The 18,228-nt window shown below is 33.5% G+C and overlaps 2 protein-coding genes across 2 annotated transcripts; both read right to left on the bottom strand.

The window, feature by feature from the left end:
* Positions 1–6,277: 6,277 nt before the first annotated feature.
* LOC133191278 (uncharacterized) lies at positions 6,278–10,365 on the bottom strand. The gene is made up of 4 exons (XM_061327031.1): positions 10,333–10,365; positions 9,762–10,094; positions 8,582–8,819; positions 6,278–6,788 (listed from the first exon to the last, which is right to left on the bottom strand). Exons 1-4 carry the CDS (start codon positions 10,363–10,365, stop codon positions 6,334–6,336), a joined length of 1,059 nt encoding a protein of 352 aa, XP_061183015.1. The 3' UTR covers positions 6,278–6,333.
* A 3,138-nt stretch (positions 10,366–13,503) lies between these two features.
* Positions 13,504–16,584, bottom strand: LOC133191277 (uncharacterized). The gene is made up of 6 exons (XM_061327030.1): positions 16,499–16,584; positions 16,307–16,359; positions 16,024–16,155; positions 15,507–15,615; positions 15,121–15,170; positions 13,504–15,020 (listed from the first exon to the last, which is right to left on the bottom strand). The coding sequence occupies exons 1-6, from the start codon at positions 16,582–16,584 to the stop codon at positions 14,581–14,583; spliced, it is 870 nt and encodes a 289-aa protein (XP_061183014.1). The 3' UTR covers positions 13,504–14,580.
* Between the last annotated feature and the right edge of the window lie 1,644 nt (positions 16,585–18,228).

Genomic DNA, 18,228 nt, shown 5'->3' with positions numbered 1-18,228 from the left:
CTGAATAATTTAGAATCAAAGATTTACGTTACTTACATACGTTCTGGATACATGGGTTTTACTTAAGGAGGAGCAGGACCTTGAGCTGAAAAAAATCCTGTCAATATACCCCCCCCCCCCATATTTTGTATATTACTAATTTAGAATGCCTTACATATATTAAAGCAGTTCTTTTAACAGATTTCTTGACTTATTTAAGAGATACTTATTTAAGAGATATTGCCGCACAAATATTGCTCCGTACCGTGTCTTTATGAAATTTTGATTCTTCATGTTTAAAAGCCAATTAGAAAAATAAAAAGATATGTACTTTTTCAAGTATATAACAATATGAATTGTTAGTTTGTTGTTAGCATATCCCTCTCGAGATTTTTTTTCACTCCAATGAAGCACAGGTGCTTGGGGACGGGACCCCCCCCCCCCATGTTCCGTACCCAAAGGGTTCTTTTTTAAATAAAATATTTTTCTATGATACATTCACAGAGTAATACAACTGAAAAATCCAAAATATAATCTAAAACTAGCCTTTTATAAAAATTCACAGTCTCTTGTACTAAAAGAGAACTTTTGTCAGAGAGTGAATTTTTTAAAAGGCTAGTTTTAGGTTATATTTTGGAATTTTCAGTTGTAATACTTTGAGAATGTGTCATAGAAAAAAATACTTTATTTAAAAAGAGTCATAGAACCCTTCGGGTACAGAACACGGGGGGGGGGGGGGATGTTACACTCAACTACATGCAATATTTATTATATATTATACAGAATGTTTTATACAAATACATATAACAGTGAACCTTGCGCGCATAAATTCTGCGCAATCAATATTTTTTGGAATATCACCCGTCGTCAAGCAATGTTGACTGTCGCTAAGCTGGAGGGCGTGGTTTAGTCATTCAGCGGGTAATAGTATACAGTTATGGAATGGGTATGAGGGAAATAGCAAATTTATGGTTCCCCAAGGGAGTAAACTATTTTCCGAGGCGGCGAAGGATTATGTTGTCTTCTTTTTGCTAGAATTCCAGTATGATTTTGACATCGCTTGTCGAAATGTTTTGACGTCATAGTTACATATTGCTAATGACTCGAGATTCCTTGAACGCTCCGCCCACTGTTCATTTTAATTGGTTAAAATTATTAATAAATATTCATGAGGGAGTAGTCCCAGGGAGTAGCTCCGATTTTTCAGGCAGTATTCCTCCGATGAGGGAAATACATATAGTATGTTCTCGGGGAAAGAAGACAACGATAATCCAAAGTGTCAGTAAAATTATTTTGTATTTTTAATAATTTTATTTTCCTCGGTATCGATGCATTAGTTATCTTACAATATTTTTAATCACATGCATTTGTGATTATTTAAATGCCTCTATTATACAGTTATTGAATGGGTATGAAGGAAATAGCAAATTTATGGTTCCCCGACGGAGGAAACTATTTCCCCAGGCGGCGAAGCCCCCGAGGGAAATAGTTTCCTGCCGAGGGGAACCATAAATTTGCTATTTCCCTCATACCCATTCCATAACTGTTTTATTATACCGAAACAAACAAAGGAGATTTATGAACTAGAGACTTAGACATTTTTAAAACATTTGGGGAACCATAAATTTGCTATTTCCCTCATACCCATTCCATAACTGTATAATAAGAGGCTCAAGAGAAGCATATTAAATGAACATTTTTTTAAATTTCAATCATCACCTGTATACTAGTACATGTAAAATTCTTCTATCATTGGTTCCTCACACTAATGATTCAAATGACATTTGAATTTTATATTTGCACATCAGTTTCTAAATTAACATACATTCTAGAAGTTGTCAAATCTGAAAATAAATAGGACGAAATCATTACATTAAGATAATTATTATCTTCTACCTAGGGAACCATGATCGAGATGCAGGGGTTTCAACAAAGCTGTCAGACTTGTCTTAGTCCCTTAAGGTGAAAAAATTCTGTTAATTCGTAGTGAATTGTTTATTACAAGTATCTTTTTTCCTTTCAACTAGTACTCTTTTACAAATCTTAATAAATATTTTCAAACGTTTTACAAAAATAAAAAAAAGAAGAAAAACATATATCAGCACCTTATCTCAACACATATATATATATATTTTTTAAAAAGTATCAAAACCTTTATCTGAAAATCCCGGATATACTCTGTAACTTACCAGTCATATTTTCTTGGTAGATTTAGTTGTTGCCAGACCAGCTTTTGTAAAAGTATATTGGAATGCACCTCATCTCCATTTATCTTCATAACAAACTCTCAGTGTTTATTAAGTCCTGATTTTTTTGGGGTCTGTTGACAATAAGTGCCATAAATTCCCTTTGCTACAAGCTGGAGACAATATGTGCCATGTAATCGACATGTGTATTGTTGGAGATAATATATACCATAACTCCCTCCCACTGGAAAGGATTAAAGAGCCATCAAATTTTCAATTAGAATATTGGGATCAAATTACATTTACCTATCTAAGCAATAAAAGACAAGAAGAAAATTTTACAATGTCAAAAGATTGCACCAGTACTTGTTGTAGAGTAGCTCAGTATTACGCAAAGGTCGATTAATAAAAGGTGCAGTCATGAATTAACGTTATCAGCATTTTCTTGTTTATACCAAATCAAGTTCTGCGATAATCTTGAATTAGCACGCCATTGACTGTGCACGTGCTGAAAGTTGAAAAACATAAACATTATAAATTTCAATACATTTTTTACGGAAGCCGGTAGGTGCCAGGTGGAAAAATATTTTATCTGGCGGCCGCCAGATAATTATTTGGCGGCGACCAGATAACTTTCTTGCAGCCGCCAGAAAGTTATCTGGCGGCCCCCAGATAAAATATTTTTTCTACCTGGCACCAACCGGCTTCCGTAATTTTTTGCAATAATTTTCTATGTGAGTGATACTTGGAATGTTTCAATACTTTCAACATGTCAAAGACTTGTACCGCTTATAATTCTGGGATTTCTGAGAACGCCAATTTATATCGGTTTGAGCCAGTCTACTGTTACTTAAGAATAAGTGCGTTTTCACCCTGTATGTTTAAGTATTTTGATTGACTCGGTAAGTGTTAAAAATAAATTTCTAATTCCAAAAAAATTAGCATTTAGCCCAAAAGAAATTTTCATTTGAAATTGATTAAAAATTATATTAAATTTTCATATTAATTGATTCATTAATTAAAAAAATGAAATATTGATAATATAATTTAGAGATAATGCATGATGTGTCTACATGGCACATGGTTATTTAGAAACCTACTGTGTCTTATCAAACCAAACACTAAATTGAATATTATTGATTGTCACCTACTTCTGTGGGGAGATGAATCACAAAATGTTGAAATCAATAAATATATTTTTCAATCTGTACAAAAATTTATAAGAGATTCTGGCAGATTCAATTCATTATTACAGCCTTACACTAAAACTCTAGTTACATGTAGTTATATATTTATTATGTAATTAATGTATGTTTAAAACAAACATGTTTGTATATCAAATATTTTTTTTCTATATACAGACCTTGACAGTTGTAGCCATTTATGGTGAGAACCTCGTAAGTTGTTAGAACTTATGTTCAAACCATTTGTATTTTATTTATACAATAAAATATGTTCAAACCAACATGGTTTTTCGAGCTAATCTCGTTCCTTAGTAATGTTAAAGAAATTTCTGGAAAAGATACCTATACAGATTATGTTCAATTGTCATAACAATGGCATTTGTCAACATGTTATGTTAAACATTTTCTTAAAAATTATTATTTTTTCGACATGAAGCTGTCAGTCAGATGCGTAATCACGGATGGTATTGAACAATTCATATCATAGATTCTCTTGGAAGAGAAGTATATTAATCAAATATCAAATCGATCTTTAGGCACCAATGTGATTTATTGCTCTCTGGTTCTGTTCATCATGCATACTTCATGCATATGTTTTCTTTAATTCTTCTATAGAATCAGCAAACCAAATTTACAACAGGTATCTCTAGACGAAGTCCACACGTCTGTCTATCTGATGTCACTTTTCCAGAATTCTCTCTCCTCGTTGCAAACTGATTTGCACTTTATTTAAAGGGTCCCCAAGGGTAAATCTTGCAAACTTAAGGCAAAAGTCCAAAATCATCTGTGTGTAAAATTTCTGTCCGGACCATATTTTCTGTTATTGATGTAAGTTTCCTTTGTACTATTTGCCTCGATCTTAATTCACGGTTTTCAGTAACCTTGAACCGATTTTCTAGAACAAAGATCAAGGTCAAACATATCTCTGTGTAAAATCATTGTAAGAGAAAATTTACCCTCCACTTGGGCCTAGGTAACTCATTTTTACTTTCATTTATGCATACGTTAACCTTAGATATTCCTTTCTTACATAGAAGTGTCTTAAAAATATGTTCCAACTTTGTCAAACATTGTCATTGTTAAGAATACTTCCCAGTATGTCCCAACCTTTGTCAAACATTCTCATTGTTAAGAAAATACATTTCGTGTCTAAAAAAAAATACCATTCTTTCTGGGACTCGCTGGACGCATAGAATTTTGAAAAATAATTTTGATGGTCATTAACTGAATGAAATATATGAAGATAACGAACAGTATTCAGGCTCAAAAGTTCATCAAACAATACAAAATAGGAGCAGAGCAAACACGGACCTCCAATCATCAGAGGTGGGATCAGGCGCCATGGAGGAGTGAGCATCCCCTGCCGACCGGTCACACCCGCCGTGTGCTCCTTGTCATGATCGGGAAATAACGGAAAAATCCGTCGACAATTCAGTATGTAAATAATGGCCTAACAATTTGTATGAAAAACGTCAGTCAGCATTTGACTCAATGATAAATTATATTTGCTGACAAGGTCATTGTATCGACCATAGAATGAAATGTACGTATTAAATCAATATCTAAAAAAGTTTTTACTTTTCCTTTTAAAAAAAAAGAGAAGAAAAAAACAATATTTTTCCTCCATAACATCGAGACAAGATCCTTTCTGTGTACAAAATGGTCTTTTCTATATACAGACCTTTACAATTTATTTTTATTCTGTCATTTACTTTGCTATACACGGGCCCTATGAGATGGTCACATCTCAGTGGTGTCCAGTGATGTAGCTGTGAAACGGAGAGCTGATTTAATTGCTTTCCCATGTCAATTACAACAAATGAAATTGGACAGTTGATGTATTTGAATCGGTTTACATGAAATTGATTCTAAACTGGAGATCGGTTTTATACAAGAATGGAAATCAATTCACATCAAATTGTTCCAATTCTTGGTCGTTATTGTTAGCAAACATGTCCTAAAAGATGAAAACCATGTTGCAATCAATGTTTAATGTAAACCAACACATTAAACACGAACAATTTCGTGATATTTTTCTATACTCTACTAAAGTATGCCATCTTTCCAAAGAGTATTTAAAAAAAAAAAATTCCTACAGAATATACAGCTAAAATGTTTACAAAAGGCGTAATATTTGAACAATTTCATAAATCACTTGTATAACACGAATCACCGTCACTGAACTTCAGTCTTAACTGTAGACGTGAGAGGAAAATTAAAAGAATATTGTATTTTCTTGACACTTCTGTAATCAAAGAATTTAACACAAAACAAAGTTAAAAACAACTACAACTCTGTTCAATAAAAGGAATATGTATTGTTGTTTTATGGATTTTCTTATCAATTACGTGAACATGTAACAATGCATTTTTCACCAGATTTGTTTTGAATTCTGAATGTGATTGATAAGAAACACGTATTAAATTTTGCATTTTAAAACACTGCTCGCAACTCCAATGGCATACTATATTCATGCGAGAAGATCTTGATGCAGATGATTTAATTGTTTAACAGTTTCAGGAATAAAATTTACTTCTCTTAACCTTAATACAAATCGAACTTGAGTTTAGAGGTTATACAAATTAAAATTAGTAAAGTTTGAAAATAACAAACAGAGATCAGTGTCACAAACCCAGCAAAGAACATAAATATTAAACAGGGCAACAACACGGATCGCTGGAAACATCACAGGGACGGAATCAGGTGCTCAGGAAGAGAAAGCATCCCCTATCGACCGGTCCCATGCACCCGTCGTGAGCCCTATGTATTGGTCATCCGTAGTGAAATTTAGTATTAAAACAATGACTTTACAATTAAACATTTTAAGATTTATTAAATCGTCATAATAGACTTGAGATTTTTTTTTCAAAATTGTCAACAATGCTTCCTTGGTATTTTACATAAGCTCTGAATCAGAACACTCCCCTCTGGAATCGTCTTTTTCACTGACCACATATTATTACTCTCCTACGAAGCTTCCATTCTTATAGTTTGAGTTTTCCTTGTAGAGCACAGACAGGGGGACGGGTATTAAAATCATCAGGGTCAGTCAACTCGTAGAAGTAAACATTGAGATGTCCATCGACGACTAAATACCTGTTACTGTTTTCCTGACCAGTCATGGCCACGATGTTGTCTGGCAGTTGGTACCACGGGTTTATTGGTCTTTGATTATCGTCCGTTCCTGAAGTGTCATTTTTATAAAAAATCCCTTCATGGGGAGACTGGTTTCTGTAATACCGAATCGTGGAGGACTCTCCAAAAAATAGTGCGTGTGCCCCATGTCCCCTATAGACTCCCCACTGAACGTTACTGAAGAGATTTGTTGCTGTTTGGTACACCGAGGTTTGGATGTAGTCGCCTTTGGTTTTTGGATAACCAGAAACTTGTAATATATCCCCGCTATTTTTCTGCCAACGATATACTTGATCATCAAAATCTGAAAGTATAAGATTTACAGAAACCGAAATTAAAAGGTCTTTAGTTAATGGAAATCTTAAATTATATTGGAAATAAGTAATTGAACTTCAAAACTTTCTTACTTATGTCCTTAAAAATAAATAAAATAGATGGTGGCAACTGAAAAAAAAACAACAACAACAATTGTGGAGATGGTGGGGGGGGGTGTAATCAGATCCTGCCATTCGTAATCTTCCAATCATTTGATTCTGGAAAAGCCCAAGTTCCTTAATTTAAATTACTTGAATTTGCGATTGAATTTTGGCAATAAATGAAATGACTCACAGACAAGAGACTAAAATGTTTCACATATTTTCCAAAGACCATGTAAACTATAGAATTTATGAGTAGAACCAACAGGGTACTTCTAAAAACAGAAGTGGGATCAGGTGCCTTGGAGGAGTAAGCATCCTCTATAAAATTCGCAGACAATTCAGTGTGAAAAAAGGCCTAATAATTTCTATGAAAGACGTCAGTCGACATTTGACCTAACGATATATTTTATTTGCAAACAAGGTCATTGTATCAACCATAGACTTTTTGAAATGGTTGATATCCTTGTAAAAGCAACTTATTTGTCAATAGCCTATATTGTTTTAGAATTGTTGGTACGTAAAACATATTCTTGAGTATCGAATCAATCAGGAGACGTAAACTACATATGCAGATGATAAATAATGGAATTTGCTACATAAATAAGGAAAGCTGACAAAAAAGGTTGAAGTCATCACGTTTATCATTATATGTTAATTGACTGGGTTCGAGGGCAACATGCGTTTTGTCGACTTCTTGAACCAAACTGTTTGCCTTCAGCCTAACGGACTCAGGCAAACATTTGGTTCTTGGGTCCGACAAAACACATTTTGCCCTAGAACACAATCAGTAAACGTTTTATTATATCTTTTTTTGACAGGTATCTTGTACTTGCTTCCATGATATAAATTTCCTTTACCCGCACTACAGTAAAACTTGGTCAATTCTGTCACTGTCTAACACCATGCAACGAATAAAAAAAAAATTAGCTGATCCCACCCACAGTGTGACGTAAGCTGTCTAATATCTCATCGATAGGTCCAATATCTTGCTCTTCGGTTAAATATCGATTTTTTTGTGACCGCTCAATAAAACATTGGCAATGTTATACTTTTTGAGTATAGATTTATATTGGAACCAATTTTTAAAGGTATAACAAAAAGCTTTGTTATTTTGCCATCTATAGTAAAATAGCAAAATGTGAAGCAGATGCGTCAGATTCATTTCGACTTTAATGGGAGATATCGATTATCGAATCAACGTATAGGAATATAATGAAAATAAAATGATATAATATTGTTGATTGATACAACGTGGTCGACTTTCTAAATGTCAAATTGTATACCACAGCAAGATACTTCTTCTTTTCACATAATTTTTTAAATAAATTTTCCTTCATATGGCTATAAAATCAGGTCTGCTAATAACGGGACACAAATACGCGTAGTATCCATGGAAATCCCAACAGAGTATTGGAAGACCTTCTCCGAAAACTACATATTACTGATATTAGATATTGTCAATGAGAAACTCGTGCATCTTTTTACTATCAACCCCGCAGTCCTTTTGTGTAGAATTTGATTTTTTTATCCATATGTTTGCACATGACCAATGACAAGTTATCCTATTTATTATTATTTCATTGAAGAAGCAGTTGTCCATGATGGCATAAGGTCCGCATGGTCTGTCTATTGTCATTTCTGTTCTTACGAAATAGAGAAAAAAAATGAATGCTCATACTTGTGAAAAGATCAAAGTAAGTATTGGTGTATGTCAACAAAGCAGACCATGTTGTGACATCAGGTAATGTGGAATATCCCGCGAAAAGATCATCAATCGTCATGTTCCTGCACGCTCCGGTAACGAGGGATTCCGCGTTGTCATAGAGATGGACGCCTCCTGTTGTTACCACGGCAATGTCGTGCTGAGAGTTGGTTGAACATAGGTTATTGACGTTGTCTATCATATCTATGATTGTCTAGATAGAACGTAAAGGAGAAATAGTGTAAGGTACTGTAAATCTTGAAACTGAATTAGAGTTTCTCTAAATGTTTTACGAACATCATTTTCTTGATATATGCCTGTCAATTCCTTTTAATAATGAAACTAATCCGATTGTACAGAAACATTGTAATAAGATATTCACAGCCATTAGAAAGCACTGTTATGGACCCTTTGAAAATTTTAATATAAAATACATCAAAGTGATTCTCTCATTTGTTAATTAGCATAATTTATTTTTCCCCTCCTGATTTTTTCCCTATATTTAAATCGTTAGATGTGAATAATTCCCTAGAAATCGCCGTGAAAAGATAATCCCCGATATGCTGTGCGACAGTCAAGTATGTTATTAACTACTTCGAAATCTAATTTCCGGTCATCCATAATCCCCTTTTACTTTTGTATCGTTATAATAAAACAGTTAAAAAGTATATCATTGAGGGAGTCCGCCTCAGGAAATAATCCTGGCCAAGGCGGTAACTACCACTAAGGCAAGTGAGGCAAATGCCTCACTAAGATTTAAGAGTTTTCTGAAAAGAGAAAAAAAAGGTTTTACTTTGAACTGCTTCATTATAGTTGAGAACGCATGTAAAACATAATTTAAAACATGTGAAAAACTTTCAAAGAATATATCTTTAATTTGCTAAAACCCAGGTTTCGGGATCCCCCCCCCCCCCATGAGAACCCCCATCAAGACACTACTTAGTGTAGACTCGCTTGGGCCGAGTGGCCCTCAGAACCCATGCCTCACTAAAATTTTGAGCATAGTTACGGCCTTGGTAACATCCCAATGATATACTTTAACTGTATACTAATAATCTCAAGAGGAATTAGATAAAAACTCAATATTTTTGTTTAAAATATTTAAAAAATTTGATATGATAATTTTTAGCTCATAGAAAAAAAATATGTGACATACTTCCGCATATGGAATAACTTTCGCTGTTGTTGTTGAAGTATCAGAAGTAAGTTCTCTTGTTGTTGTTAATGTTGTTGTTGATGTCAGTAAGGTTGATGAAGTTTCTGTTGTTGATGCCATTTCTGTTATTGTTGTTAATTCTTCTGATGTTAAAACTGAAATCCCATCATCTACCATGAAGCACATGGACGAGTTATCCGCCACTATATAAGGGTCCGCAGCAGAGGGGGCTCTAATTAAGGAACACATCCCCTCATCCCCACGGTCAAGATAACGTTCATATAATATTACTTTGCAGTCCTTTGTTATTAAACATCGAGCACCACATTCTATCTGCAGAATTATTATTTTCGATCATTAAAAAAGTCGTCTTAGAAAATACTATTCCTCTAATATTTTTCTTTCAAAATATACATACTTAGTATACATGCTTGTAAGGGGATCAAAATACTTTTAAAAAGTTTATCTTTAAAGGTACATGGTGGTTTTGACAAAAAAATAAAACATTCAGAGAGAGAGAGAGAGAGAGAGAGAGAGAGAGTTTCAAATAAATGCAAACATTAAAATGTACGTTGACAGTAAGATCCTGAAACTCCAATAGCATGATTAGGTAAAAAAATTATTATTCAAGTAGATATTTAAATATTTTTCCTAACTTGGGCCCACTCCCTCATTTTCTCTCTATATACTGATACTTGCCTTTGATTTTAAAATTGTACTTTTTCCAATGATATGATTTAATATACTTTTTCCACACACTCTGTTAGCTAAATGTAGTTGTTGAAATTTTGTAGCACAGAAAAGTAATCCAAATGTTAGAGTAAAAAGTTGTAAGATCCAGTACGCATTCATGTTGAATATCTGAGAGATAATAAGAGAAGAATTTAAACTTTCTCTTAAGCATAGTCAATTTTCGACGTTTCACGCTATCTTGTATCGATTACTGACATAGAAGTAAGATCAGTGCAAATAACAACAAAGGGCCCATGGACCACAACTCTCACCTGAGTAACCATGGCCCTTCTGTTCTTCATCAGCAGATTCTTTTTCCTATATAATCTTATGTAAACATTTGATCTCATATTAAGGCCCCAGTATACCCCAGGAGGTCATGTTTTGAACAACTTTAAATCTACACTACCTGCTTCCATATAAAGAACTACGCACGGTAACTCCATTTAATTTAATATTGTTGACAATTTGGCCATAACATCTTTGTTTAATACAAAGAACAGTTCAATGGTAATTGATTAATTATTCTAATTCCAGTGCTAAATAGTAAATTATCCCTAATTCCAGCTCTTGAAATAAGGGGGGGTAGACGATATTTTCGACTGAAATCGGGCTATAAAGCATCACCATATTCTGAAATAGTCTTGAATATGAATAAATGTTTCTTAAATCTTTTCTTATGTTTTATGCATATAAAATTAAGCATATATATTAGTAAAATATAATGTTTCAGTTGTAAAGGACTTGGAAATTGCTGAAAAAATAAGCATTTTTGTCGTTTTTTGTATATAAACATATGTTCCCCCCGTGAAACACAAAAAGCTTTGGTATGAATTTGTGAAATGACAGTCCATATTACCCGTAAAAAGGAATTTTTGTTTCACGGGGGGGGGGGGGGGAGGGGAAGATGTTTTAAAAATATTTACCGTTTTCCGTTGATTTCTATAGTGAAAAACACGAGTTTTACCAAAATTTTAGAGTTATCTCTCGTTGTTTTCCCAAAGAAGTAATGTTTTATAAAAATCCATATAAATATCAATATAAATATTAAAAATCATTCGAATATCTTAACTTTTGAAAATTGACTTGGAGGTAGGCGGGAGAACAATACTATCGTTCGCAATTCTTTGACTAATCATGGTTTTGCTGTTGTTAAGATATTTAAAGACATTTCCTTAATATTTCTATGTATGATTTCGTTCCCATGTTGTGGCCCCACTCTACTCCACGGGGTCATGATTTGAACAATCTTGAAAATTGCACTATCCGAGAATGCCTCTGTATTAAGGCTGTTCGTGATAAGAAGATTTTTAAAAATATTTCATATATATTCCTATGCAAAACTTTGATCCCTTGTGGCCCTGCCCTTGGTCATGATTTGAACAATTCTATATCTACACTATCTGATATAACAATATGGCTATTCATGGCTTTGCTATTCTTAAGAAGAAGATTTTTTCCTGTATATTCCTATGTATAACTTTGATCCCCTGCTGTGCCCCCTAACCCCCTCCCCCCCCCCGGGGGGGGGTCAGGATATGAACGAACATGAATCTACACTACCTAGGAATGATTCTATATAAATATGACAAATTAAAGCTTGACTGTTTTTGAGAAGAACGCATTTAAAGATATTTCTTTATATGTTTACCTGTGATCCACTGTTATGGTCCCGCCCTAACCCAGGGGTCATGATTTAAACAGTCTTGAATCTACACTACCGGAGGATGCGTCTTTATTAATATGACTTATCATGGCGATGCTGTTCTTTGGAAGAAGTCTTTTTTAAAATTTCCTATATATTCATATGTATAATTTTATCCCCTGCTGTGGCCCAACACAAACCCCGGGGTCATGATTTGAACAATCTTGAATCTACACTTCCTGAGAATGATTCTGTATAAATATGACTAAAAATGGCTTTGCTGTTCTTAAGAACATTTTAAGATTTCCTATATCTATACTACTATATTAAAATAATAGACTCGAATTTTTGGCCTTTAATACCGATAAATCAGAAGAGTACTGTCTTTTGTTTGATATATTTTAAACATCATTGGTACTTGAAGATTACCAATTTGTTTTTATTTTTTCTCAATTAAGCTTCGCTAATTAATAATCAACGAAAATTCCTCAAAAAATTCCGGAAATCATCTGGATTTTTTGGATTTTACAATCTTGCGCGTGCGCATTACATTCACGCTAAATCAATCTCCCTTGCAGAGTTGTCGTTCGTTTCTCTCTCATACACGAATGTATGAGCCGTTGGTGGAGAGTGTGTTCAAATCAGAGAAGACAAAAGTAAATACTAAGTAGATATATATTTGTTATTGTATAATTTCTCTAATAAGAAATCAGTAATATATATGAACAGAATATATAGCAAATTTCCAATGAAAATTTACACGTATTTGTCATAGGGGTCGGAACCGGGGGGGGGGGGGGGGGGCAAGGGGGGCTTAGCCCCCCTTTTTTTGCAAAGATAGACATAATATAGGCATTGAAAATTGGGGCTTACCTTTTTTCGTTGGTTTAGCCCCCCCCCCCAACTTTCAAATAGCCACCCCACTTTCAATTTGCTTCTGACGCCTATGTTTAGCCGGGCTCATTGCTCGTATTCTTATATTAAACTTTTATCCTCTGTTGTGACCCTAAACTATCCCGAGGTCACTATTTAAACAATCTTTAATCTACACTACCTTAGGATGCTTCTATATTTGCTATGAATAATCGTGGCTCAGCTGTTCTTCATTACAAGAATTTTCCTATAATACATACCCTTATGCTAAGATACAATTTGTAGTCTAATTTTGTGTTTTGATAGGCCGTTTTGATATGCTCCTTTTTCCCCTACAATAAAGGCTAGCCAAATTTTCTTTTCATTTTTTTAAAATGAGGAATGGATATTGCAAAACATTTTACCCTTTATTTTTTTTTTTAATTTGTCAATTCCTTGTTTTCGTAATTTCCAACTAGATCGGACCTCGTTAAAACAAAATTAAACTTGATATCACTATTACCCAAAATTTATTTCCTTTACAGATTACAATATACATAACATTTACACTGGATTTGACTTTTCATAATTCTTAACATAATAATTCATTTGCTCATGTCAGACAAGCTTTTTAGGAAAGCTAATACTTGTTACAGAAACAAGTGCCCGTTTGTTTCACCTTACCAAAGAGTAAAAGTCAAGCGGATTTAAGATTTTTTGTGGCCACTCGAATGATTCTTGCAGAACAAAATAAAGCAATCAGGTTGGAAATGTTTGAACACAACTCGTGCAGTGTTTGAGGATGGCCATCTTATCGGAATTACATCTAATACAACAGATTCTGATGCATCTGTTTTATATTTAGATATTTTACCAGAAAAAGACGATCATGGCAACAGCAACGGAACTTAAGAATAAACGTGACGACTTCAACTTTTGTATCCTCACCTTCCCTTATTTATGTAGCAATGTACCAGTATCATCTCATGTGGAGTTTATGTCTCATACTTGATTCAGTTCATAAGAGCATGCTCAAAATACGAATACTATTTGTAAAACGAGGCAAGCTATTGACATATAAGTAGATGATTCATGGAAAGCAAATTCAATCTATCCTTAAGTCGAATTTTGGCTGACTTTTCTCATACAAATTATTGGGCCATTTTTCCCACCTCTGATGTTTTGCTCTGCTCCCAATTTGAATTGTTCTCATGGATTTTTGAGCTTGGTTATTGTTCAATATCTTCATATTTCACGTACTTAAATTGCCAAGGTTCCAAGATCATTGTTTTTTTAATGAAATGAAGTTATGCAGGTATCTTTGAAAATTAAAACTTAAGACATTTTTTCAATACCATCTAGTTTTACGAGATGAAAAGGACTTTACTTACACTTATAAAAAAAACAAACAAAATAGATCCAACCTTAATAATACCCACAACTACCTACTGCAGGAATAATACAATATTAATAAATTCCTTTTCAATAATTATACCTTTGAATTTCCCTCTTTTGGACTATTTAGTAAAATAAAATAAATAATATTTTGCTATTAAATGTATGCCATAAAACTTGTTGCTGAAATGCTTACTATAAATGCTCAATTAGAACAGCTTTCTCTGACATATTATGCATACAGTCATCGTAATAGTTGCTTAAAGTGTTATTATATGGTTTAGAAATGATCGCTTTTAAATCGGAACAGGACTTTGATATTCTCCGTAGACGCTTGGTATTTTGGGAAATGCTGATGTAACAATCGTCACCAGGAAACTCGGACAGGGTGACTAGAACACTGTCTCTTTGAAAACGTGCGTCAACAGAGTCGTATTCTTTGCCTTCTTCGTGATTGAGTTTCTTCTTTGAGATGTTTTGGTTGTTGAACAAATGATTGTACTCTGTAGAATTTATTTTGTATTCTCCAGTTTCACGTTCTTCCTTTTTCTTGCCATCGAGGCTCATTTGGGATTCCCGAACATCGGAATATATTTCCTGTTTACCAGGAAATGAGAGCAAATTCACTTGAAACCCTGTAAATTCATAAGTAAAAGCGCATGTTCTTTAAGTGTCTTTAATTTGATTTAAAATATACACTTACTATTGTTTAGATCTATAATTATTATGTTTTACCCCTTGTGTTGTCTTCACTGATTTTTAATCTTCTCTGCAAATGTATCCGCCTGGAATGAAAATCCAGATTAACAATGATTGACATTGATGATGTAATAAACTCGGAAGACAATAAAAATTCTTCCGGTAAATAGTGAAAACTGTGCCTTGTTTCTCTTATATACTGGGGTTTGTTGCATATAAAATAATAATAAAAAATAATCAAAAATTATTACTTTTATCGAGGAGGAAATCTTACTCAATTTGATAGAAATTTGCACAACTAAGTTTCCGTACTTTCAAATGTGCACTATTTTAGTCGTAGTTGAAGATCACTTCAATAAAATTTTAGTAAAAAAAAGTAATAAAAGTCTGAAGATGAATACAAAACAACAAATCATTCTTACCATTTACAAAACATAATACCAACAAAAACCAGAGAAGCTGACAGAGTAACGGATCCAAGTCCAATCACTAGAACCAGTATAACTCCGTCACCGCTGCATTCCTTTTCTTCTACATTGAATGAGACCAATTAATTGTTATGAATTTCATAAATACTTATACATAATTATGTATAACATATCCTTATTATGTAAAACTTTCTAAAACCAGGCTTTGTGTGGCATTAGATCATTCTATTGATGATGAAATTTATTCCGGTTAAAGGTGTTCTATCCAAGCTTACACAAAATGTTGATTCTATGTGCATAATCCTTGCAATGACGATTGACAAAGCTTATCAACTCCTTCTAAAATTCATTTATAATATATGTTTGCATGTGGCACAGTGCTTTGTTATCGTGTACTTCTCAGTTCCTTTTAAATAGCTCACATATCACGATTTTGCATAAAATAGCAATTCTAAATTTAAAAGAATGATTTCATTTTTGTAAAAAAGAAAATCAAAGAAATACTACTCACCATTCTGTTGACATCCTAAGTATTTATTGCAAATTTGGTACTTTGTACAGTCGCATGTTTCTTTACACCTGTAGCCGTAGGAAATATTTCCACATGGCGTGGAGCAGTTTTCTCCATATGCCCCGAAACATTCTGAAGAATTTAAAGAATTATTCATTAGATTTACATTTTAGGAGAAAAGCATAATTTGTTTCGGTATTATGTGTGAAAAAGAATAAATCTAAAATTTATTTTGATATTACGTACTGGTTTCAGAATGATATAGTTAGCATATGTTACTTACCAATACAGAGGTTCTTAAACAAATAAAAACCAGAACAGCATTGTAAAGTACCACTAGATAAGTAAAAAGTCCATTTATCAATTCTCTCTCAAAACATCAGTACCACAATGTTTTCAAAACGATATTATAAGAAAATAATTTTCAGTTTGAATATAACTAGAAATAAGTAAAGATTAAATAAAACAAACTTACTCCTTGCTACACGTATTTTTATCTGCCTGTGCGTTAATTTCCTCCTGGAAGTGATAAATAAGTATTAATATAAGGTTGAAGATCATGTTAGGATTCTTGAAATATGTAAATTATCAGAATGAACTTAATGATGTTTATATAAACAGGTTAATATACACGTTAAAATCTACTTCCCTGAATGACGAAAGCAGAATATTTATTTCCTCATCGAGAGGATGTGAGTTTTGAAAAGTTCTTTTTGTTAACAAGCACTTTTGATTTAAACATGTGCCAAGGAATTATAATTTTTTAAAGACTATAATTTCGCATAATCAAACAAACAAAAATTGTTTTGTCAAATTAAAGAATTCCTATATCTACATCATCATCATCATCATCATCATCATCTGACAACGTTTAGTTACATATATAATTCTAGGTTTTCTTATGAAAGCAGAAAATGAAATGCACTTGTGAATGACTATAATTATTATAACTAATCAAATGAGAAGGAATTATTAGTAACATCATCATCATCGTTATATATATATATATTTTACTTCTTATTTATGTTTGAAACATCGTTGTCTTCATGATTGCGACCAAAATCTTTGTGGATCAATTTATATTCTATTTTTTAAGGAAATATGCGCTCAGCTTGAATAAAGATTATCTGGTTGTTCTTGTTGTAATTTAGATGCATTACAAGGTAAACTCAAAATACATGTTATCTACTGGCCCAAAAAGTATTTCAATAATTAAATAGTATTAATAGCCAGAAAAGAGTGGTCACGTGACGGAGACGAATGGACGCTTTCTTTTGGGCTTCGTGGATTCGTGACTTTTGTTTACACATTGTGGTGTTTTGAGGCAAAAATTTTGCATCAAACTGTGTATATATGTTTATAACAGTGTTTGGACATTGCTTTTTGCAATTTTGCAGTTTCCTTTGTTGTGTCTGTATGGATTAACATCTGGATTGCTATTACTGTGAATACCCAATCTGTGAGTACCTATTCACCAAGCTTTCGAGACGCTGTATTATAACGGTAGCCATCCTAGGTTTGAATGTAAAATTGGCACAACTACTGAAACCTATTTATCTAAAAGACAGTGAAATGCCAAAATTGTCAAATGAAAGAATTACAAATTTTGAATTATTAGAAGCAGTAATGCATCGTGTAGGCGATACTGTCAAGTGCGTACAATTAGACCGTGGCGTCTGGAGAATTTATGTAAGTGATTATGAGAGCAGAAACGAAATACTCATACAAGGCTTTGATCTTAACAATCAGTACATTCAAGTTGCGATTCAAATCCATATTCCATGGGGCTTGAGTACCAAGAAAGCAAAACATTAAAAATCACCATCTGCAGTGTTCAGCTATCTGTGGATGATTCGTCCATCTATGGAATGCTTCAAAAGTTTGGGACCCGTCCTAAAAGTGATCTCAAATATGAAAAAATTAGGAACCCTAATAATAACAAAATAACCAGTGTTCTTAATGGTACTTGTTCTTCTGTTGATACATCCTTTGCCCATTCTATGTACGATCAATTCTGGGGAACCGGTTTAAACGCCACTCAAACCCTTTACACTAAACCAGAGACTTGGCCAAGAAAAAAATATCATGGGTTAGATCATGCAGAAGCTCACAGAAAAGCTGCATAAAGCTCCAGGGCCCACAAGGTTTCGCCCAAGGAGTGTTGCTTCTATCAACAAAACGAATCACCAGGGCCTAGACATCTAC

Source organism: Saccostrea echinata, unplaced genomic scaffold, assembly GCF_033153115.1.
Source record: "Saccostrea echinata isolate AGI-Se365-2 ecotype Australia unplaced genomic scaffold, CSIRO_AGI_Sech_v1 ptg000023l, whole genome shotgun sequence".
NCBI classification, from domain to species: Eukaryota; Metazoa; Mollusca; class Bivalvia; order Ostreida; family Ostreidae; genus Saccostrea; species Saccostrea echinata.
Note: the sequence above shows the minus strand (reverse complement) of the source record. Positions and strands in the feature narration are given on the sequence as shown.

Coding starts and splice junctions, on each gene's coding strand:
- LOC133191278 (XM_061327031.1), bottom strand. CDS start 10,365: ATGCTATTGGAGTTTCAGGATCTTACTGTCAAC. Junction 10,095..10,332: donor TTCAGGATCTTACTGTCAAC/GTACATTTTAAT, acceptor ATAATTCTGCAG/ATAGAATGTGGTGCTCGATG. Junction 8,820..9,761: donor AAGTTATTCCATATGCGGAA/GTATGTCACATA, acceptor CGTTCTATCTAG/ACAATCATAGATATGATAGA.
- LOC133191277 (XM_061327030.1), bottom strand. CDS start 16,584: ATGATCTTCAACCTTATATTAATACTTATTTATCACTTCCAGGAGGAA. Junction 15,616..16,023: donor CTTAGGATGTCAACAGAATG/GTGAGTAGTATT, acceptor CATTCAATGTAG/AAGAAAAGGAATGCAGCGGT. Junction 15,171..15,506: donor GGTATTATGTTTTGTAAATG/GTAAGAATGATT, acceptor TTTTCATTCCAG/GCGGATACATTTGCAGAGAA.